Source organism: Triturus cristatus, chromosome 3_1 (assembly GCF_964204655.1).
Source record: "Triturus cristatus chromosome 3_1, aTriCri1.1, whole genome shotgun sequence".
Taxonomy (NCBI): domain Eukaryota; kingdom Metazoa; phylum Chordata; class Amphibia; order Caudata; family Salamandridae; genus Triturus; species Triturus cristatus.
The window spans coordinates 400,339,568-400,364,187 of record NC_140583.1 but is presented as its reverse complement, the minus strand read 5'-3'; the positions used below and the strand labels follow the sequence as shown (position 1 = coordinate 400,364,187).

At 44.5% G+C, this 24,620-nt stretch overlaps 1 protein-coding gene across 2 annotated transcripts in view; it reads right to left on the bottom strand.

Moving 5' to 3' along the window:
* Positions 1–24,620, bottom strand: part of AP4E1 (adaptor related protein complex 4 subunit epsilon 1) — a 417,135-nt gene that overhangs the window by 25,345 nt on the left and 367,170 nt on the right. For both annotated transcript variants that reach the window (XM_085644188.1, XM_085644189.1), the window contains exon 19: positions 5,350–5,540. In XM_085644188.1, the coding sequence (XP_085500314.1) occupies positions 5,350–5,540 (191 nt within the window). The remainder of the gene's footprint in view (positions 1–5,349; positions 5,541–24,620) is intronic.

The following is a 24,620-nucleotide window of genomic DNA, read 5'->3' as shown; positions in this document are numbered from 1 at the left end:
CTTCATCTTACTCTACCTACTCATGGGGCGTGATGATTCTGGTTAAGAAAGGAGTCCTATTTACTGTCTTGCCATCTGATATGGATGAGCAGGGACAGTGGCGATGGTTTATGGTCAATTGGGTAACATGAGTGTACTACAGGTGAATGTTTATTGACCAAATGTGGATGATCCCTCCTTTTTCACAGATGTATGGCACCGCATAACCGCGTTCCCATCAGATGAGATTATCTGGGCGGGCGACTTTAACGTGTGCTTGCATGGAGCGCTTGATTGTATGGGCAGCAGTGCAACCAGGCTTAAGCAGGCATCAGAGATGCTACTCGGGGTCATGGAGGCTGGTAACTTGCATGATGTATGGCGCACTCAACATCCGGGGGAGCGGGAAAGCACCTTCATATCATCTGTTTACGGGACGTGGTCCCGCTTAGATTACTGGCTCATCTCTGCGACTGTTTGTACTTGGACGCTGAAAGTTAGTCATATGGCACGAACACTATCTTACCACTCCCCGGTGATGCTTGAATTACAGGTCCCAACTTGTGAACGACCACCCTTCACATGGCGACTGCAGCCGTCTTCGTTGACGGATCCTGTGTTTAGACAGACTATTGAGGAAGCAATCCGTACTTTTTTTTAGGAAAAACAGGGGCACGGTAGACAGTGCGGGGTGCTGTGGGAAGCATTTAAAGTTACGATCAGGGGCACTTGTATAGGAGCGCAGGCTGGAGTGTTGCGGGATATTAGACGTAGGATACATAAGCTTGCAGCAGATATCTCTACATTAGAACGCGAGTACGATAAGTCCCTTTCCTCCACAAGGCTAGCTGCCATACGGGATCTTGTCACGGAACACAACAGCACCGTGGATCAAGAGCTATTGCACAGATCTAGGCGCAGTATCGCTCGTTATAATGGGGAAGGGGGTCGCCCGGGTAGGTCTCTCGCCCAGAAACTTGCGGCGCCGCGTAGTCAGGCTTGTATCACTGAACTGCTGGATGAAGATGGAGTGGCTCATTATACAACCTCCGAGGTCAGCGATATTATTGTTAAGTACTACACTACATTATATGCGAAGGGGGCCACTGTGCCACAAACGGAGATACACACCTATCTTGACGACGTTGCACTGGGGTGGTTGTCCCAAGGGCATAGGGAATACACTACACAGCTCTTTGATGTAGAAGATGTAAAGATAGACATAATGTCTCTTCCCACATGTAAGGCTGCTGGGCTAGACGAACTACCCAGTGAATTTTAAAAGGCTTATGCGGATGAATTGGCACCTCGGCTGCTGGAGGTGTATGCAGAGGCATACGATGAGGGAAAACTCCCACCTACCCTTAAAGAGGCTCTCTTGGTGACACTCTTGAAGCCAGATAAGACTGCCAATTGATGGTACTCCTGTAGACCTCTCTCTACAATTAATATAGATGCCAAGATATTAGCGAAAAAGATAGCCTCTAGGCTGCAGCTGCTTGTCCCTCTTCTGGTTCTGCCTGATCAGTCTTTTTCTTGACAGCTAGATCCACTGCACATTATTTGCGTACGGTGTTTTCCACACTACATTACTTTGACCCGGACTTTCAGGCAGTTGCTGTGTTATTGGACGCAGCAAAGGCTTTTGATTCCCTTCAGTGGGATTATATGTTTACTGTCTTCACTAGAATGGGCCTTCCTCCGTTCTTTCTGCAGTGGATAAGGGGCTTTACACTGCGCCTCTGGCACGTGTGCGCGTTAATGGATGGGTTCCCTCACCTTTCCCTATAGAGCAGGGCACGCGTCAGGGCTGCCCCTTGTCACCAATGCTTTTCGTGCTCGAGCCGTTGGCCTGTAAACTTTGGCAGCGACATGCTGCGACTGAGTTGCGCTTTCGTCAGCGACCACTGGTGGTTTCCCTTTATGCGGATGATATGCTGCTGTACGTGAGGGAGCCTGCCACCTACCTACTGGCACTTCTTCGGGAATATGTTATGTTTGAGAGGTATTCAGGCCTGGGGATTAATTGGGCAAAATCTACTGTATTTCCGCTCACAGCTGGAACCCTAGAGGTGGTAATGGAGTTCCCGCTGGCGTGGACTCAGTATCCGGTGAAGTACCTAGGGATATGGTTGCACCGAGACCCTGGATCAGGTGATCACTGAGAACTATGGCCGGGCAATCACACGGATAATTGAGCAGATGGAGCGGTGGACTTGTTTGCCTCTTTCACTAGCTGATAGAATCGCTGTAATAAAAATTACTATCTTGCCCAAATTGCTCTATCTCTTCGCCAATATCCCGATCAGATTAAACATTGCATTGTTCCGTACTCTTCAATCTGCATTGCTCACTTTCGTATGGGGCGGTAGGAAACCCAGATGCAGTTGGGATGTCTTGGTGCAGCCCTTTGATCGCGGTGGTTTTGAGGCGCCGGATTTACGGCTTTATTATCTCTGCGTACAAGCGCATGTTGCGCACTATTGGCACTTTCCACAGCGTTTTCAACCCCATACTGCGATAGAGGCGGATGCTGTACTCCCCTTGCCACTTCAGGCAGCTATCCTCTCTGGGGGCATGGGCAGTCCTAGAACCGAAATAAATCCTGCTCTTTACACAGCGTGGGCCTGGAGGGCCTTGGCTAAGACGTCCCAGCTTCCTGATCTGTATGCCCAGTCACTGCCTCTTGCTGCACATCCGGATATTTTGGCGGCACAGGAGAAACTTGCGTTACGGGAGCTAGCTGCTGCAGGAATTACTACATTGGGGGACTTTCAAGGGGATCGATGTCGCAGCTTTATGCTGGGTTTCGTATATATCCAGGCGTGGCAAGCGGTTAGGGATATATACCCTGCTTTCCCAGCAGAACCCAGGCTGATACGAGCACTGCAGGTGGTGCTAGCAGGAACCGAGACAAAAGGCCTAATTACCAGGCTCTATAATGCCTCGCAAAGGGAAAATGAGCCCGGGGACCACCCCTCTTATCTGAAATGGAGTGCGGCGCTAGGATCCGCATTAACGATTGAACAGTGGCAAACTTGCTGTGCACTAACCGGGCGCCTCACATCAAACTGTAACCTCCGTATGATTCACTTTAAGTTTTTGAACCAATTGTACTATACCCCATTGCAATTAAGTAAGTTTGGGCTGCGTGAGAATGCTAATTGTGTGAGGTGTTGACAGGCAGACGCTGATTTTCTGCACCTGGTGTGGACGTGTGCTGGTGTATTTGAGTTTTGGACAAAGGTGGTAAAGGTAGTAGCGGATGTTGTTATGGAGCCTGTGCGCTGCACTCCGGATGTGTGTTTTTTAGGCTGCGTTAGGAGTCTCATGCCCTGTAACCGGTCAATTGTTGCAGTCTCGAATCTGATGGCCAAAAGGGCTGTGGCATTGAATACGGGTGCCGAATCTATTCCCACTGTTAAGAAATGGATTCATGATTTACTCTACTGCAGGGATCAGTTGGAGGCCTACGCTGAAGCTTCACGACCTAAAGATTTTTGGGTCCCACTCACTATATATCGGTTAAGCCACCCTGATCTGAGAGACTGTGATTACTTACGGGCTGCGCTGTACTAAGACAAATGATCGATACCACAACTGTATTCATTGCCATGGTTCACTGTGTAATACTCTACTTCTCTTGTGATGCTCATGTTTCTTTTATTAAATGATGAAATCTCATTGCCATGCCGGGTTGGGGCGAGTGGGGGGGGGGCCAGGTGGGGAGGGAGGGGTTGGATGAGTTGGGAATTGGTACATTGATTTATGCATTACTGTGCATTGCAATTTGCTTATTCAAAACTTAACACATTTTTTTTTTAATTAGCTTTCTCAACAAGATAGCTGCAACACTCCAATCAAGTTGTTCTTTCATTTGGCTCTTGCTTTTTGTTTGACATAAAACAACAAGTTCATTTGTCCAATGGAAGCATTTGTGTCTCCTCATCTTTTCTAACTATCGCAACCTCAACTAACTCTTTCATCATCCCCATTGATTCTGTCTGAGCTATGTATAGCTCCTTAGACACTTTTTCCTACTAGCAACCTACCACCCATTCTAAAAACAGAAGTGAACATTTTCACTAGCCTAAATGAGTTTGTTCTGGAATTATCACCTCATCTACTGGTTATCACAAAGACCTGTTTCAAACACTATTCTCTACCATACATTGATGACGCTCTTCCCAATAATTACTACAATTGGTGTAAAAAAAAAAAAATGCAAGGGAAGAGTTACCATCATTTGGCATGATTTCACAGCATTCAAGGTTAATATGAATACCTCCTACTTATGTAAACTTCCTTCACCAGCATCTTACGTTATGATCCCATGACAGCAACTTCCACTCCTTCCACACAGAACTACTTGACCTCGTCTGCACATATTACTGATATTCATATCCTCAAAGAAACTAGTATTTGTTCCTTTCAACCTATATGCTTAAGCAACTATTCAGAGTATGGATAAACTTGAATTCAGTCAGGCCTCAAAAACAACTTACACAATGAAACACCTTGTTTATATTTTTCTAACTGATCCCAGACCTTATGATTTTTCACTATAAACAGTAATCCTCGACTAACCGTTACAGCATCCATTTCGCCATCATCAATTACCTCAGTTCTAAATAAATGTGTCACTCCGATGGCTTGAAGCCTATAGCAAATAGAACTAGTACTGTTGGAACTGTGTGATGGTTTTGCATGCCATTCAAAGCCAAATCTTTCTTCTCTCAACATTATTTTCAACCATTCTTTATCATCAGTATTATCAATGTGCTTTACCAATTCTCTCCCCCACCCCTAAAAAGTGAAACTCAAGCAAAAGATACAAATAGCTCAATGAGATGACTGGGCACTAAGCATTCAGGGGTGCAGCTGCCAAGAGACGACAGGGAAAATCCCAACTTCAGTTGACTACCAACTCTGCAAGGTACATGCCAGTAGCTAGAAAGCCACTTGTACCAAGGCCAAGAAACCTATATCCAAGCATGTACCAGAGAAACAGAGAACTGCTCCAAAATAAGTTATAAACCTGTAAAAAAACTGGCAACACCTAAGCCTAGTTTTTCAGCCTCCTTAACCCACCAAAGATGATCTTTTATTTCATGAAATTTTCACCAACAAAATCCTCACGCTTAGTAATTACATTAAAACATCTTCCACCACCTGCTCACAACTCTGAAACCACCAACCCCTAAATCCCCACCACCACTGAAATAATTACCAATTTTGCGAACGGTTTGGTCTGCACAGGAGCCTTCACACAATAACACAAACATGCTTAGATCCTCCCGTTCCTCAAAATTCTAATTCTCATAAGGCATTTTAAAACAAACTGTAATTTAAAATATTTCAATAACATACCTCATAAAATCCAAGAGAAGCAAAGTCAAGGTAAACTCAAACTGAGTATGAATCTCTGGCTCCATATGGTATTCAATGTGACCAGTGATCACTCCTTGTGTACAAGGCTGTTTCATCTCAATACAACCTTGGTACATATCAACCGCTTGTGATTTGATCATTGGGAAATGACAGCTGAGATTGTGCACAACCTGATAATTAAATTAAAAAACAGATTAAAGATTTGGAATAACTGTGTGCCGTTTACTACATGTCCATGCATAGTCGTTTATCATTCAGATAAAAAGATTAGTCGCCCATACTAATGAGAATTTGAAAACATATGATTGCATATTAATTGCTTTTCAAATAAGTTCAACTGCCATGCCAAGAGAGAAAATGTTGTCATGCAGTTGTAATGCCAGGGTAGGGTGAGTCTATAGTGTTGCACAGACATCCCAATAGACTCGATCTTGAAGTGAGCGACCCCCTGAACTATGCACAGCACTGCACAAATTCTGAGGTAACTGAGGGGAGGTGTATGGGTGAAACAGAATCTGCAGATGAAACCAAATGCATGTCAGAACTAATATTAATGATAACTGACTTTTTTCAACAGAAATGAGTTCCTCTGCAGAGTCTTAACTTGTGAAAGATGTTGCAAGCGATACTATGTACATTTGCAATAAAAATACATTTAGAAGGCATAACTTGGATAATGTACATAAAGGGAGGGCACTTCAATTAAATATGATGAACATTAAACATTGATTCCGCTCAAGGATCATGTTAAATCAATATTTTTCTGAAAGTATGCAAAGAAGATCAAGTGGCCACACCTGAACGAGGTCTAGAATCGGAATGTCGGTCAAGAATGTGATCAAAGTGAGCCTTCCTTCATTGAAATAAGCAATAATCACTTAGCAGAGCACTGTTTGCTACTTGAAAGCAGGCAGTCATAAATGCTACTGTTCATCATGTTAGTGTCTACTTAAACACCATCACTGCATTGAAGAATCCGCCATCTTTACTACATTCACTAGTCCTACATTTAAAAAGAATCAATCAGTCATCAGCAGGTCTTAGCCAGCCACTCCAGCATCATATCTTCCCTGCATGTTTCGCTGTCCATTGGAAGATCAGATTCATGGTCCTTAGATTTGGGTAGTGGCCTTTCCTGAAACATCTAGCTAGCTGGCACCGTCCAAATGAGACCATAACCTGCAGGGGCTGAGTCAGCTGTGAAGAATCATTTGAACACGTCGTATGCCTTTTCCCAACTCTGCTGAAGAACGCAAGGCTAGACTACGAAGAGAGTGGAACAAACTGGGAGTGCCTTAAACCCAGACAACACAGCTCTGAACATCCTGTTGACTAGGTTTATCACCACTGTTTCCAACATGTTTAGTCGGCTGGGGGTACATAGTGTTGGTCCTTGTATATCCCCTGATCTAACGGTTACAGGTGATCAGCCGCATCTAACTACAATTGAACCAAACCAGTCCTTGGAACGCTGCAAACACGAAGGTGCCAGCCCTGAGGACCACCTTGCTGCAATTAAAGGCTATTTTACTTTGCACCCTTGCACCCGCATTTTAAAAGACTTCAGCTCCATTGGTAATAAGGAACACCACACTGCCACTCTGGCATAAGTGAACCAAATGGGACATATCCAAGGCATTGGAACTGTACTTAATTCTTGTGTTGTTTCCAACAAAGTACATTTAGCAGATGTTTTCAGCTAGCTAATTTATTTGTTGATCCTGACCCGCCACATTATTTTCTGCAAAAATAGCTGACTCTATACACCTGCACTTTATTGAATCTTTGTGCTGGTTTAATTGAGAAATAACTTGCTGCTTTTCTTGCATTTGCACTTTGTCTAACTTTTGTGCTGCTTTAAATGTGGAATAACTATCTGATATCCCTATGTAGCTGACCAATATGGTAACTTTATGTTTCCTTATTACAGCCGAATATACTATTTTAATATCCAAGAACTTGACTTCTACTTAAATCGTATGAATCCAACCTTGTGCTGCTTTAAATGAGGAATAACCAGCGGATACCCCCATGTAGCCGATCAATGTGGTAAATGCTGTATGTGTCTTTTAATAGCCGATTATATTGCTTTAATATGTATGAACTCGAGTCCTGTTTAACTCGCATGAATTCGACCCTGTTTTACTAATAGTACTTGCTATTTTACATTGTAAAGGTTTTAAATAACGGTACACAATAAAGTATTATTATTATTATTATCAATCCAGTTTAGGGACACTTCTGCAGTACTGCCGCCCTATTAGTGTGATGCAGGAGGCGGAAATCTAAGCAAACGGTCATGCCCCTCAATATACTTGTATGCAGAGCTGACCCTTTGCTCAACCAATGCACTGATCACTGAATCTGCAATCAACTGTCCCTGATGCTCGGATAACAAAACAGAGTGAACAATTCTCTCCTCATTAGATGCTTTCATTGGTCCACATCCTTAGGTCGTAAATCAGTTTATGTCAAATAGTCAACAATTCTATATCTTACCTTAATTCGGGATTCTTAATGATCTGATCACCCACAGTAATTCTATTATTCTTAGCACTTCCTACAGCACCAGGATTTCATCACTCCCAACAATTTCTGTAAAGCTACCAATTGCAAATGAAATCTAAGATATAAAAGTGATTTACATAGAACTACAGTTCTACAGCTCGAAAGAGTTTAGAATACGTGTTCAGACTGCACAAAAACTCACGTTTGATGGTACCAATAATTAAAAACAGGGGCGGCCCGTCCAGAGTATTCTAAGAAGAGCCACAAAAAGTCTAGAAGTTGGAGGTGATCAAAAGGTTTGTATGCTGCTCTCTCACTTCTGAATCAGACAATACACATGCAACCGGGTAGAGTTCACATGTGCTCTAGGAATACAGGGGTGGGTTCCTTCAATTTCACCGCAATATCATGTGCCCAATGTGTGTCTGTGAGACAGCAGTGTGTGCAGGCAGGCACTGCCGAAAGCGTACTTTGGCCTTGGCTCAAGGCAAGACAACATCTTGGCCCAATCAATGTTATGTTATGTTATGTTATCGTGTCTAATAAAGCGCAATGGCTGGCCCAGCGAAGGGGCGTCCCGGCGCTAGTGCAGGAAAGACTGACAAAGCAAAAGAAGCAGGCAAGGACTAAGATGAAGGGCCTTTCTGAATACTAAATAATTATCAAGGCCACGGATCTGCCTAGGTAGTGAGTTCCAGAGAGTGGCGGCTCTGTAACGAAAGGAGCGGCCACCGGCCCTAACTCTATGTGTCCGGGAAACCACCACCAGGTGCTGACCCTCTGAACGGAGAAGCCGTGTAAGGGCATATGGCAGCAGGAGATCGGCCAGGATGGGAGGAGTGGCCAGTTTCAAAATCTTGAAAGAGATACATAAGGCTTTGAATTCAATGCACCTGTAGCCAGTGAAGACGGCGGATGGCGTTTGACACAGAGCATTATTTGCGCAGACCTAAGAGTGTTCTTGCTGCTGCATTCTGTGCCCTTTGCAACCTCGAGACCTCCGTTTTATTGGACCCTAGATAGAGAGAACAGGCATAGTCAAGTCTCGACAGAACCGTCGCCTGAATGATGACCTGAGGCGTAAATGCGTCAAAAAAACCCAGCAAGGGTCTAAGCCCCCGTAGGAGACCAAAACAGGTCCCTGCCTTTTTTTTGTTTGGACTCAATAGTTTAAGGAAGAGTCCAACCAAACCCCTAAGTTTTTTACTGCCTGTTTTGGGGAAGGGGTTTTACCTAGGCTGGCTGGCCACCAGAGATCACTCCACCGACCATGATCCCTACTTACTAGCAGTACCTCTGACTTGTTGGAATTCAGTTGGAGGCAGTTGCTGTTCATCCACTCGGCCACTGCCGCAAGGTCGCCCTGAAACTTGATGGCGTCCCGCTCGGCGTTATTAGAGAGTGCCACCACCAAATGAGTATTGTCAGCGTAGGAGACCATGGTCAGACCCCTGCTGCAGGCTACTGCCGCTAAAGGTTGAACATAGATATTAAATAACAGGGGACTGAGGGAGGAGCCCTGTGGCACCCCTTGTTTCACTGGATATTCGCCAGAAGCAAACGGGGGGGGGGGCAGTTACCGTAAATGACCTCTCATGGAGAAATGAAGCAAGCCACTCAAGAGCCAAGCCCGTAATTCAAACCTCCGTGAGGCAACTCAGCAGTATATCATGAGACACAGTATCAAACGCGGCGCTTAGATCTAACAACGTTTGACCCTCATCCATTGCTGACCAGAGATGTTCTGTAACAGCTAGGAGAGCTGATTCAGTGCTGTGGTCTGGCCTGAAGCCATCTGGCAGGGGTCCAGTATGTTATTCGTGGCCAGAAAATCCGACAGAAGGGAGTTCACATAAGCCTCTGCAATCTTTGCTGCCCAGGGAAGCAAGGAAAGGAAAGGCGGTAGTTTTCTGGTTTGGCTGGGTCGAGCACAGGTTTCTTAAGTAATGGGATTACTTTAGCCTGTTTCCAGGCCCTGGGCAAGGTAGCTGTACTGAGGGACCCATGTATCACCTGATTCAAGGAAGGTAAAATTGTCAACAACACTTTCTTGAATTGGTCTGGTTTAAGCGGGTCAACAGGGGATCCCGACTTGAGCCTACAGTTGATCAACCGGGATCGGCGGAAAGGTGTGAAGACTATTAACCCGTTGACAGCAGCGTACCACCGGCACGTTACTATGTGCGATCGGAAAGAACCTGTAGATGTCATCCACCTTTTTCACAAAAAAGATGGCCAGGTCCTTGCACTGTTCATTAGACTTAATGGTCGACCCGGCCATGATTTGCTGAGATTGCAAACTGGCCAGTATAGAGAATGTGCTCTTAGAAGGATTAGTGCTCTCGCAGATTTAGTTGGAAATAAAAACTGCACGTGCCTGATATACGGCCTTATGATACCTTTTGATAGCTGCCCGATAGATATCTATCATAGATAGCAGTCGGACAGAAGTCTCTTCTCCATATCCGCTGTAATCTCTTACAACCCTTACGCATATCGGCGAGTTCAGTCTTAAACCACGGTCGTGTTTTGGTTTTACGATTGACTGACCGTTTCACAGGGATTAAGCTGCCCAGTGGATGCTTTATCCACTCAGAGAATACCCTGTGTGCCTCGTTAGAATCCTCTGGCAAATTTGGACGAGTAGCCAAGAGGCAAGCATCCAAATGACACCCCGTTCAATTTATACCACGGCCATTTCAAAGAGGTCGACTGACCCTCAGTCAAAGCAGAAGGGACACCGTATAGGGACATTGAGACCAAAAAATGATCCATCCATCCCATCCTAATCAAATCAAATCCGCTTTATTCGATTTTCATACAATAGAAAAATCATAAAAGCACAGATTAAAAAGATAAAAACTTTTCACAAGAATATTTACATAATTCAAAGATGCAAGAAATAACAGTCCATATTTTCATAATCACATTACATAGTACAGGGACAAGCAGGGCAATGCATATATAGACACTACAATAAAAAAAAAGCTAGTATTAACAAAAGGCTCACATTGTGTTTCGGTACCTAATAACAGCCTTTAAAAAGGACGATATGATCATAATGATTTGTTCATTTTCCAACAGTTGTAATCTTAAAAAAGCTGTTCTACATTGTCTAAGGCCTCAGCTTCTGAGAGTAGGCATTAAAAACGTATTTGTCAGTACTACATAGTATTTACAAAACAAGGTGCAGTGCAGGGTCGGTTGTATTGAAATATCATCACATGAGCATATAAGTGAATTTTTTGTCCAATCATTGATTTCAGGAAATGTAATCAATCTGAAGAAAGACCCGCAATGAAAGCGTGCCAAGAGCATACGACAGAAGCTACTCTGTACCAGTGCCAAATAGGGTGGTAACCCTATACATGTGGTCATCAAATGGTTATCCATGACTGATTTCTTCTCTCTCTGTCAATGAGCCAGCGCTCATTCTCTAAATGGTTCAGGCAGAATGCTTTTAGCATTTTTCTAGATACAGTTTCCATGCTGCTTGGGGTATCAAAGTATTCTGGGTGGCCTATGTCAATTGTCATTCTTTTTATATAACCAAGCCATGTGATGTTGGCCACCCTATTTAAATTGAGACAATCCAAAATAACGTCTCTATTAAAACCTGTCTCCAGAGATACCCACACCTTGTGCCACAGTAAAAGGGGATTAATTTTTATAATATCAGTAATGTATGAGAGACCTAGTTCCCTGTGACAACTAAAGGTGGCGGTAGAACTGGGAACCGCCAACAAGTAGCGGATAAACTTGTTTTCGCAGCGTTAAATTTGTTCTGCTCCCTCAAATGCCCCAGATGCCGGCTCCATACGTCCCCGTTGAGATGCATGTGGATTTGTAAATGGCCAGCAGCTCTGTAACTGGTCTGCCTCCTAATTTCTAAGAGAAGTTAGTGACTGCTCCTATCGCTCTTGAGAATGTCAGTTTCCTCGCGTTCATAGCCGCTTTCCAGGACCCCCTTTTGTCAAACATTATTCCTTGGTAGGAGAATTTATCCGTGCTTTAAATTTGTCACATTTATTTCTCATTTTTATTCCACAGCTCATGGTGAAAGTCTTTGTAATATTTACCATTAAGCCCCTATCTTTCATATAGACAGCAAAGTTGGTGACAGACCTTTGTAATCCTAACTGCGTCCGCGCCATTATGACAGCGTCATCCACATACAGTAAGATGGGGACGGGGGTATCCTTAATGGTAGGGTAATCGTGTTGGTGTTGGTGTTCGTTCAGATACTGTCCTAAGCTGTTAATGTAGAGCGAGAAAAGCAAAGGTGCAAGTATGCACCCTTGCCTCACCCCTTTTTTTATAGGAAACTTTTCGGAGCACTCCCCCTGTCTCCCATATCTAACCCTCGCCCCGCCCCCCTGTACAATTCCTTGATGAGGTTTAGCAGTGAGGGATCAACCTTTAAGTCTTTAAGGATGTTCCACAACTTGTCGTGTTCAACGCAGTCAAACGCGGAGCTTAGGTCCACAAATGTAAGGAAAAGTTTACCCTTCTTTGCTTTCGTATATTTATCTATGATTAATGACAGGTTAAATCCCTGCTCAATTGTGCCTAAACCCGAGTGGAAACCATATTGGAGATTAGATAGAACTCCTGTATCTTCAGCCCATATCTGTAATTTATTTAAAATGACCCTCCCTGCAACTTTCATAAAAGAATCCAATAAGGAGATGGGGCGATAACAGCTTGGTTCGTTTCTATCCCCTTTTTGAATATAGGAATCACAATTGCATCAGACCAGGTGGGGATAAACCTGTAACGATTACAGCTGTTTAAGACAATCGTTAAAAGTGGGGCCTACAGCTCTATGTTAGCTTTGTAGACATCCACCGGGACACCGTCCGGACCTGGAGTAAAAACTCGGTTTAATTGGTGCCCTGCAATATGGGTTGGGCCTGAGACCAGCTGCATCAGTTGGCAGGCTGCAAGGTCGGCCACGAAGTTTGCCATATCAGTGTCCTTCAAATTATCTAAATGGAGGTTCAAATCCCCCAAAATTGTACAGTTGGCGGTATTGACTGCTAATATACTGACCATGTCTACAAGAGCTTCCCTGAAACCTAGGGAAGGCCCTGGGGGCCGATATACTAGGAGCCCAGACATAGTGTAATTCGGGCTCAAAGTGACCTTAAAGTGGGTTCTCTCACAACCGGTAACCGCGTGTTTAGCAAAAGAGCATGGGTAGCATGATTTAAAAATAATCACTATACCTCTACCTCTAGTTGCTCTATTAAGCGAAAGAATGCTATAGCCTGCAGGTAGTGCAAGGTCAGGTTCAGCAGTCATGGCATCAGAAAGCCATGTCTCAGTAAGAAAGAGAACGTCTGGGGAGGCCTCCTCTAGCAGGTCAAAAACATCAGCATGATGTTTAGCTAAAGAGCGACAGTTAAGGCTCAACATGGTAGTGTGCTTGCTAGATCTGGGAAGGTGGGGGCAAGAGGGAGTAAGTGTAGCTTGAAAACCACATTGTAGACAACTAAAAGGGTCCTCAATAGCGAGCCCACCGTCCTGCCCGCAGTCACTCCCCAAATTCCTAAATTTCCACAGATCCTCCCATGTATAGGTTATCTTGTCCCTCTCGAAACTGTCAGCATGTCTGGCGTCTAACTGGCGCGGACGGGCGCAGACGGGCTTGCCTTTGGCACGTCCGCTGTGCGGCGGCGCCATAGGTCTCTTTTTATTTTGTCAGTAAGCTCTGACCCTCCCAAAATGGCCCCCTCTGTTCGTGCCACCGGAAGTGAGGGAAGCGGGGAATGGAGTCGCCACGAGCTCCCTCCACACAAGCTGCGGTGGACCAGGGAGGAGAGCGACTTAAAGTAAGTACATTTTTTAAATGTGACCACAACACTGTACATTTAGTTAAAAGCATAAAATATATGAGAAAATCGGAACAGAGAAACAACATGTAACGCCACTCGCAATGCTACTGACACTGACCAAATCAATATCGAGTGTCAGCTTTCCTCAGCTGCTCAGCTCACAGGTGCCCATCTCTCCTCCTTCTAAGCCAAAATATTGGAGGGCCAAGAAATTATGTGAAGAGGTGGGATCTTGGAAGGTCATAAGACGAAGTTAGCCACTGCACTCTGCGTAGGCAGTGCCCTCAATGCTGCCTGCCTTATGACTCCAGCTGATTCTGGCCTCTCCTCTACAGTCCATTATTAGGCCTTGTCTGGGCTCAGGGGGCAGATTAGAATGCAGCCATCAGCCCTTCGGCAAAGGACTGTAAAACAAGGAGGGAAAGAAACAGAGAGCACACTACCACCATCTGAGAGGTAGGTGAAGAAGGGGAGTTTTGGGTGTTTGCATGTGTGTGTGTGTGTGTGTGTGTGTGAAAGAAAGTGGGTGGTGGATGATGGGCAGTTCACTGGTGATACTGGTAGGTTATGGCTCTGGAATATCATGATCATTTAGCTATCAATGGCATAATCATGCTGTCTACCTGATTTATGGGAGGCATTACAGTGGGCATTTAAATACCAGGGATTTTTTTAACATTTAGTCTGCCCCTGGCATAATAGCTGCCATACTTGAGCACGAGCTGCACCAAAGGCAAGCCAGTATGCAACCGAACGCCACCCGCTGCTGGCCAGGCTTAATTAATTATAATTGTATTTATATAGCACTTACTACCCGACGAGGCGTCAAATCGTTTTTCGAGGAGTAGAACGCCACTTCGGAACCCAAAAAGAATTAGGGGTGAATTAGTATAGGGAAGTAGGAGGTTGTTTGAGGAATGGACATATGAGTCTGTGAGTTGGATTGAAAAGAATAATGGAGGGATAGCTGTGCTAACAAGTACTAACCTGCGGCATGGACCTTTGACTTACACCTCGGCAACCCCAGTTAAATATATCTATATGGAACAAACCACTGGGACTGTCATAATCCCAAATTTAGGATAAAGAGCCTCTCTCATTCAACACCTCTTCGTAAGATGGAATCTAACAACACACCAATGAAATCGAAAGACATTGGCATTAAGGCCATGTTGTGTAATGTCAGTTCACTATTAAAAACTGAGCAGCTACCTACACTGACGCAACATTCAGTGGCGGCTGGCATCTTAAGGGAGGGTGTCGAGGGGGAGGGGATAGGCGGATGTGTGTAAACAAAATTTAAAAACATACCTCGCACTTCCACTGCTTCGGTCTTCTTCTGACTGCAGTGGGGCACCAGCAAACTCCCTTGCCCAAGTCTGGCGCTGCTCACATGCAGCATGAGAGCAGCGCCCTGGTTGGTGGGAGCGGCTTCTTTCGACGCTCCGAAGCTCAATGGAGGCCTGCACTTGCTCTCTACTCAGCTCTTTTTAGACAGATGGGCTGAGAGGTTTAAAGGGCACGTCTGAATGGCCGTCGCAAGACAGTCAGCCAAAAATACATGTGCACTTCAAACAGTGCACAGGCATGCCTCAACCTACCACTCTTCCCTGATGTCACTCAGCAGGCCCCGCCCTGTTCTGACACTCGGTTTGGGACGGGATGATGAAAAATAAAATGTTATAAATTATGATTCTATTTTTCATTTCTGTAGTTTGGTGGGGGGGTAAGTGGGGTGACGCTCGCCCCTGGCAACATTCTCTTGATCTTCCTTGTCTGCGGAGAGTGGTTGACAGAACATTCTGCTCAGAATATTTCCCAACTGACGCCTGAAATTTTACGATCTAACACATGGGCATATTGAATGGGTAGAGCTGCAGTTTTTAGAAGTGAAAAACGAAATCTGGTGTAAAACTCCCTTTCACTAAACTCTGCTGATGAGGCCATGGACCGCACACACTAGTTGCTTCTATTGAAGGACACACCCGACTCCTGCCTCAGTAAAAGTGATATTATTGATGCCATGCTTTTTTTTGCCTTACAATACACCTACCTCGTCCTCCTAGGCATGTGAATTCATGGCTTGAAGCTCTTTAAAGAAAGACGGTTGATTTTCTAGTTGATCTTTTGATTCTCAAACTTGTTCATCTTAAGCGAAGCCCACACATACTGCCGGTAATCTATTAGACCAGTCACCTACAGGTGCAAAAGTGTTCATACTTCGAATGCTCTTCCACTGGAATGCATGAGCGCATGACCACGCAGTGTCTTTGTTATATAGTGTATCTGTTACACCTGCAAGACGGACAAATATGCAAAAGAAGACAGACACTGGAACTAAGTGTGCCTAGAGCAACCAATAAATCATCATTCCCTAAAACTGTCACAACTGGACCAACGGAAAGTCTTAAATCATAACATCACACATCCTATGAAATCTTCCATCTTAAACAAGTAAAGATCCCTACTTCTCATCCATCATCCCTACTTCTCATCCATCATCCCCGCTTGTCATCCATCATCCCCGCTTGTCATCCATCATCCCCGCTTGTCATCCATCATCCCCGCTTGTCATCCATCATACCCGCTTGTCATCCATCATCCCCGCTTGTCATCCATCATCCCCGCTTGTCATCCCTCATCTCTGCTTCTCATCCCTACCTCTCAGCCATCATTCTTATATCTAATCCCTACTTTTCACCCATCACTCTCATCTCTACTTCTCATCCATCCTTCCTACTCCTCAGTCATGAGAAGTAAGGATGATGGAAGAGAAGTAGGGAGGATGGATGAGAAGTAAGGATGATGAATGAGACAGGGATGACGGATGAGAAGTAGCGATGATGTGGGGACGTTGGATGAGACATAGGGATGAGGAATGAGAATGTCCTAAAATGGATGCTGTACCTCAGATATTAGGTGGAAGTAGGGCATTAGCCATATCGGACCTGCCAGCGGAGTCATAACCATCGACCACTTCAGAATAAAGATGTGGCTTCATGACTCTGGATTTGAGGGACAGGTGGCTAAATGGCTGCAATATTCTTTGACCAACCGTTTCCAGTGTGTCATTCTTTCCATCTTTGAATCCCACCTTAAAGAACACAACTGTGATATCTCATAGCGTTCAATCGTATCCCCTTTGTTATTTAGCATCTACCTGCATTTTGCTAACTATTTAGCTAAAGTAAGGGTGATAGTTTGCGTGTATGACAGACTGATTTATTTTAGGTTCCCTAAAGACTCTAATGGGGGCACCCTGCTCAGAAAAATCATGTGCTGCTATACATGCTAGCACTCATTGGAGGGTGGATAGTAAATAACGTTTTGTAAGTAAACCCTGCAAAATTGACCTTCACCCAAAACTTCAGTTTCATGTCATAAATAACTCATCTACCAGTTATGGTCCAAGGCTTCATTCCTACTAAAACTTTTCCCAAAATGGAGCTCTACGTTGACTAAAACCTTATGTTAGCTGTCCAAGCATCCAAAGGATAGGGTACATGCATCTTAAAGTTAAAACGTCTTAAGAAAATTCTAGTGTCTCTTTATCCACATACACATTACCAGGTGTTACTGCTCTTATTCAATCATGCCTGGACTAATAAAATTCAGTTTACCTGGTAACATTGAGAAAAACAATACACCGTTTGAAATAAATGTAAAGGTTGCAGCACTTTGAACATCTAGTCTTTCATTAGGAAGGATTTCAGTTCCATTCTACAGCCACTTCACTAGCTTCCTGTATGCAAGTGGGTGTTTTTCAAAGCACTGACCTTAGTACCAAAGTCTCCAGACTTCATATCAGCTAAATTTAGCTGGAATGAACAATTCGAACTCTGTGCTCTGGCAATCTTGCTCTCCTTTTGAGGCCTGGAGCGAAACTCAGAACTGGTGAATAGTCCTTTATGGTGGCTGCAGATAAAATCTGGAACACCCTCCTGGTACAGATTCAGGCTAAAAGATGCATGTCAGATTTAGGAATTTTCCAAAGACCTGGTTGTTTACTTTTTACTTAAATATTTGATTTACTTCTTTTAAATCAGAAGTTATTTTTCTTATCTCTACAGTGCCAAACATTCATAGCAGCATTCTAACATAATTACCAGTTACTCTAAGTTTTCTGGACGATGCTACTCCCCTAAATTGCTCAAGCTAAACTGTACCAGAGTAATTTCTTGTTTGTAGCTTTGGCGAATGAATATAAGCACTATTAGCTGCCTACCACACTGATACATTTAATGTGCAACCCATTAGAACAATCCACCTATAATGCAAGTCAGCAATTTTAAAAGGTTTATAAAGTAGTATGGACTACAGTTTTTATACACGTACCATGAAGGTCAACAGTCTGCAAAACTCAGGAAAAACCATGGTTTGGTTTTAATTAAAAATAAATATTTCTAGACCAACCTGGGTCAAAAAGGCCACAAAAGACTACAATGTCTGCAAATAAATGTTTTAAAGCATAGATTGCCCAACAAGCAATACTGTAATAAGGAAATCGAACCAAAAGTCAACTAATGTAGCAAAAGATTTTACTGGCAGTGAAACCAAATTACTTTGGAAATGCTGTTTCCAGTGAATACTCTCTCTAGCTACATGTTCTTCAACTTTTGAATATCCAGGTGCCAAATTGGATCTTGAACCTTCTGAAATATCTCCTGCACACCGACATGTGGCCTCATAAGCCCACATGTCAATTCCGTACCACCTTTGGATGTGGCAACACAAACCTGCATTTAGGCTCAACTGACAATTAAGGAATTAAACTTTACCTTGAGACCTTATGAAGCACCAAAAGGCAGTGAGGAATCTGCAGTTAGATAGAGTATCCACTACAAAGAATGTTGTTCTTGAGAATGATACTTCATACCACAGACTTCTCACTTTTTGATTTGATAGCAAAGCAATACCATTAAAAAGATGGTGGGATGGCGGGTCCAAAGAGTGAACTATATACCAGGGAATCGTGCATGACTGACTGGGCAAAATGGCCATCCCTGCAGACCTGAGAACTGATGCACTAGAGCCTGAGGAGGGTGTGGAAGGATGTCCATGCAGCTGCCGCGCACATATTCAACATAGGAATAACCATAATTCAGGCCTTAGTGGTGGCTTGTGCTCTAGAGGAATGAGCCGGAATGCCCTCAGGCATCTTTGCCAAGGAACATTATAATTTGACACAAGGAACAATTAACCTCTATAAGGTGCTATTTTGCATGGCCTTCTCTTTCTTCAACAAAGAGTTGGTGGTCTATTTGATGCGCCACAGTCCTATCAAACTAGAAGCTAAGGGCTCCTTCAGGACCCAACCAGTGTCATCTCTCCTCCTCCTTACGGGGATGTACCGAAGAAAAAAGGCAGAATGGAGTGGCCCACATAAAAGGGTGACACCACCTTAGGAAGAAAGGACGATTAGACATAAGCACCAAGAAGGTGGTATTGCAGTTGCACAAAGCTACAGGGCACACTTGTGTTATTTCATAGTCGGACAAGGGACAATACTGAGCAGATTCCATACCAGAACCACTGAGGAATCAGAAACTGGTGTACCAAGCCAAAGGCAACTGGTGGGGCCTGCAGCAGAGGCATCAAGGCACAGCCTGGAACCAGCAGTGGCCTAGATTGAGGTCAAATAGGGTCAGACACCACCTAGAAGGCCCCGATGGAGTTCCAACTGGAGCCCCCAATGGATCCATGGTTGCCCAAAGGCCCATAACTGGGAATCAGAACACCTTATAAAAAAACTTTGAAGGAATCAATTTGTTGCGGAGCCAACGATGGATTGGGACACTAGGGTGCATTGGAATAGAGATCGAGACAGAGGATGGAGCCTGAGGGTATCATTTCTCCCTGGAATGGGATCACCGGGGAGAGATTGACCCCGCTTGGATTTATTTTACTTACTGCTCAAGACTTGCCCTTCGACCTCATCTTGGCCTCACCAGACAGTGGCAAACTGGAATGAGACAACGAGTAACTCTGGGACTTCGAGTGGTAAGAGCCCCCTATTCTTGTGTATGGCGATGCGGACTTTGGCTTCACACTCCCCGATAGCCTTCAGGTGCATCAATGAGCACTTGTCACACAATTCTGAGACATGCTTCATGTTGAGGCACCACAGGCAAACGTTGTGGGATCCGCAACAAATATCTGCTTCTGGCAGTTGCTGCATGGTCTTAGTGTGATGCATCCGTAGCAAGCTTTGTTAAAAATAAATTACAGAGAAAAATGGCAAAGGCTGAAATCAAAGCGGCCCTTTGGGATGTTTCTGCCCTCCTTGGGTGGCAGAAGTCATTAGACACAAGGGATTTATTTTTTAAATCAGTTTTGGTGATGTTGGGGAGTGCCTCATTGGGGAAGGGTCTCTCCCTTTATTGGGATGATTTTTTGGGCCATTTCTGTCCCCCTTAGGGGCAGATCGGCCTTATGTTTTTAGGCCCATCTGCCCCCCACAGACACCAGGGATTACTATATGGATCAATTTAGGCGATGTTGGGTGGGAGGGGGGGGTCGCGGACCCCTTGGGCAAGGGTCACTCCCCATTAATGGGGTGATTATTTTGGCAGTTTCTGCCAGCATTGGAGGCAGATCGGCCTGATACTTTTAGGCACACTTGCCCTCAAGGGGGGGGGCCGAAGCCACTTAACACCGGGAATGTTTGTTTCACTAAGTTGGTTTTGGGGAGAGGCCCATTTTGGGAGTGCATATTTTGGCTTTATTTTTAGGCCCATCTGCCAACCAGGTTGGCTGGTAGATTGTGTGTGGACTGGTGCATTATTTGCATAATTGATTGTAATTTTTCATTTCTCTTTTTAATTCTAGTGCAAAGTTTTTGATTCCGGTTTGCGGTTTCAGCAGTTGCTGATCTGCAGTTTGCGTAGTTGCAGGTGTTTGGTAAGAAAATTTGTTTTTGGGTGTTTACAGGATTACTGCTCAGCAGGTGGTTGGTATGCTTTTTGACTCTTCCTCGGACCAGGATTATGAGACTGACAGGGCATCTGAGGCAGAGGAGGAAGAGCAAGATTCTGGCGGTGAGTTTTCTGTCCACGAGGAATCATCAGATGATGAAGCTACTCTCAGTGAGGCTGCAGTGCCTGTTTTAGAGGAGGACACTGATGTGTCGATGGTGCAGCAAGAGGCATCTGGATTGCAGCCTGGGGCTGCAAGGCTTCCCATTGGAAGTGCTGGACTCCAGGTTGATCCAAACATGGTGCAGCCAGTGTTGCCTGCCGTTAGTGGTGACGCGGAGTGTAGAGTTATTTGTTTTTGCCTATACAGTTCTTCCAGTTGCTTATGGATGATTTATTTTTGGCTGGGATTGTTGAACAGACTAATTTGTATGCTGAACAGTTTCTGACAACAGTGCCAGACTTGGGCCTGCTCTAGAGCTACCCGGTGGACTCCCACACATCTGGATGAGATGAAGAAGTTTTTGGGTTTAACTTTTTTGAGGGGCTTGATAAGGAAGCCAACCCTGTCTTCATATTGGTCTACTTGACCCTTGATGGCAACTGCCATATTTTCTGCAATTATGAGTCTTGATCGGAATTTACTTTTGCTTCGGATGCTTTAATTTGTCGATAATGCTTCAGCGCTGACACAAGATCACCCTGACTGTGACGGTCTTTTTAAGATTCGGCTTTTCCTTGATCACTTTGTGGATCGATTTTCAGAGATCTATACTCCAGGGAAAGAAATAGCTGTTGAGTCTTTGGTCCTATTCAAGGGATGTTTGGTTTTTAGGCAGTACATTCCTAGCAAGAGGGCAAGTTATGGAATTAAGACGTATATGTTGTCTGAGAGGACATGATATGTCTACAATTTTCAGGTGTACACTGGTAGGGATTGCACTATTGACTCCCTTGGTTGTCCATCCACTTTAGGAGTTTCAGAGAAAATTGTGTGCGATCTTGATAGAGGTCTTTTTAACAAAGGTCACCATTTGCACCTAGATAACTGCTACACTGCTGTGCAGTGTTTTAAGGAATTGTGTAAAGTGGACACTCTTGCTTGTCGCACAATTCACTCTAACTGTAAAATCTTGAGTGGGGACAGTGCTATGCCTTGCGTAGTGATGAACTGCTTGCCGTGAAATTTGTGAACAGGAGGGATGTCCACAAGATGACTACCATCCATGATTAAAGTACCCCACCTGTGACTGTTTGGGGTCAGGTTGCTGAAGTGCGCAAACCTGTGTGCATTGTAGACTACAATAAGCACATGGGTGGTGTAGATAGAGTAGATCTGAGGTTGGAACCTTGCACCTCTGTTCATAAGGCTTACATCTGGTATAAGAAGTTGGCCCTCCATTTCTTCAATTTAGCAACTTTTAATGCTTTTGTTGTGTTCAGGGAGTGATCTCCAGCATCAAGGATGACTTTTTTCAGTTTCAGGAGTCTGTGATGGGCAGCCTATTTGTAGTGGACCAGGCAAGTGTTTCTAGAGTTGGAGTGGTGGAGGATGTCGCTAGATTGAAAGATCACCACTTTCACAATTTAATTCCTCCCACGCCTAAATAACCCAATCCCTCTAACAGATGTAGAGTCTGTTTGCGAAGAGGTATGCGGAAGGAGAGTCGTATGTGCTGTGCTGATTGTCCTACTAATCCTAGGCTGTGTGTGCCCATTTTTAAGATTGTATCACACTCAAAAGATTTTTTGGGAGCAACCGTAAGTCTAATAGCGAACTGCCTGGTCTGTATTGTTTTATATTTGTAGTTGTGTTTCACGGTTGGCATTAGAATGATGTATTTATTTACTACTGTTGTATTTTTAGTTATAGTGTTCTATCTGGTTCCAATTGGTTTGCGTTTTCTTTCTTATTAAAAAGAAACTTGATGATGGTGTGCGTGGACTGGCGTTTGAAGTAGCGGTGTGCATGGACTGGCGCCTGGCTGGCAGTGTAGGTGGCTTGGCATTTGGCTGGTGGTATGTGTGGACTAGCGTTTGGCTAGTGGTGTGCATCGACTGGTGCTTTACTGGCGGTGTGCGTGTGCTGGTGTAGGAAAGTGGCTCTGTATATACTGTTCCCAAATAGGTGCAGTGTGTACAGAGTCCACAGTCCCCAGAGGTTTGGCAGAGGCTAAAGTTAGATATAACCTTACTCTCTAAAGTGGTAGCTTGATCGAGCAGTAAGGCAGAATCAGAGGACAGTGTAAAGCATTTGTTGTACACACTCAGTCAGCAAATGGTCTCACACACTCAAGAAATGAACTCTAAGCCAATGGTTTTTGTATAAAAATATGTAGTTGTTTAATTTTAGAACCAACAATAGGTATCAAAATATACTTTCTCAGATTGAGAGGCTTTAGATAAATACTTTTCAATAGGCAATAGACTTTGTATGCAATAGATACAGTTGTTGCAATATGCAACACAATTTCAAACAATTATACATTGAGCTGAACGGGAATTTCTAGTAAAATGCAATAGATTACTTTTTGGATTACTTTTCTTACCACAAGACTGGATCCTAGATTCAGTCCTGAGACAGTTCCTGTAAACAGTTGAGTAAAAGCCTTTGTGTACAGTAGTGATTTTTAAGGAATATTATTGTATTTCAGCAAAAATCACCAATGTTATCCTATGGGAGGAAATTCACCTAGCAGGCAAGTGGGGTGATAGTTACTTTTTCTAACTCAGTGTTGGATCCTGGATCCAGCACTGGGACACCTCCTGTAAACAGTTGAAAGAATGTGTTTTTGTTATACAGCCGATTTTTTAATGAATATCTGCAAGTTTGCAAAATCGACACAGAAAGTTACCGGTAAAGTATGTTCTCGTTACTTTTGTAATCCAGTGCTGGGCTCCTAGGTTCAGCACTGGGACATCTATCTAAAACAGGTAAGTAATTAAGTTTTCACAATTGGTGCGATTTTGAAAGAATATTTGTAGTTTGCAAAAATCGACACTTAGAAGAAATTTCACAGAAAAAACAGTCAATAGTTTCCTAAGGAAGAAAATTGGGTTAGCGGTAAGTATGGTTGTAATTACTTTTCAGGGTCAGTGCTGGGCACCAAGATCCAGCACTGGGATCGTGTTTGTCGTGAGTGTTTTCGTTTTCGTTACTCGGTTGATTTTAGGTGAATATTTTAAAGTTTAGAAACTCCACACTTAGAAGAATTTCCAAGTGAAACCAGTCAATGTTACCCTATGGAAGAAAAGAGAGTTATCGGCTTTTGGGTAAGTACTCGACTGGCAGAGTTGAGGTTCTGGGCATAGACTCAGGGCTCTCCCAGGGTCGGGTCAGTACAGTTGTTACACCCTCAGCGGCACAGGGGCAGCCGGGTGCAGAGTGAATTAGGCCCAATGTTATCCTATGGGAGGCAGGGGGCCCTTGGTTGGTGGCTGCAGGCTAGCAGGCCACGCGGCTGTGGGAGCTAGGCTCCTGGTCACTTGCTCAGGGCAAATGGAAAGTAGAGTAGAGATTGCACTGCTGCCAGGGGCACTCGGGCGGCTGGGCGCAGGGTGCTTTTGAGCCGTCGGGCGCTCAATGGATTGCAATGGAGAAGCTCAAAAATGAACAAAGGCTGCAAGCTCGGGGACGAAGATTCTTCAGGTGTGACCACCACTTCGAGAGGTAAGTTGGGTAGTAGGAGGATAGGTAGGCACCCAGGAGTGGGGCACAGGGGGCCGGGGTGCCTTTTGGTGTCGGGAAATCTTACCCTCGGCTGGTCGCGGTTGGAGGGGTCCCTGGTTCTGAGGCTGCAGGAGTTGTCAGGAGCGTCGAGGTGGGTCCTTGGGTGCTGGATTCGGGGTCACAGTTGCCAGGGGGGACGTCCTCGGGGTCTTTGTCCACTCCAGCACAGGCCAGGCTTGGCGGGTGCAGGGTGTACAGGGTTCACAGTTCCTGGCTGATGCCAGGGGTCAGTTACTTGCTTTGAGTAGTACCACTGCTCGT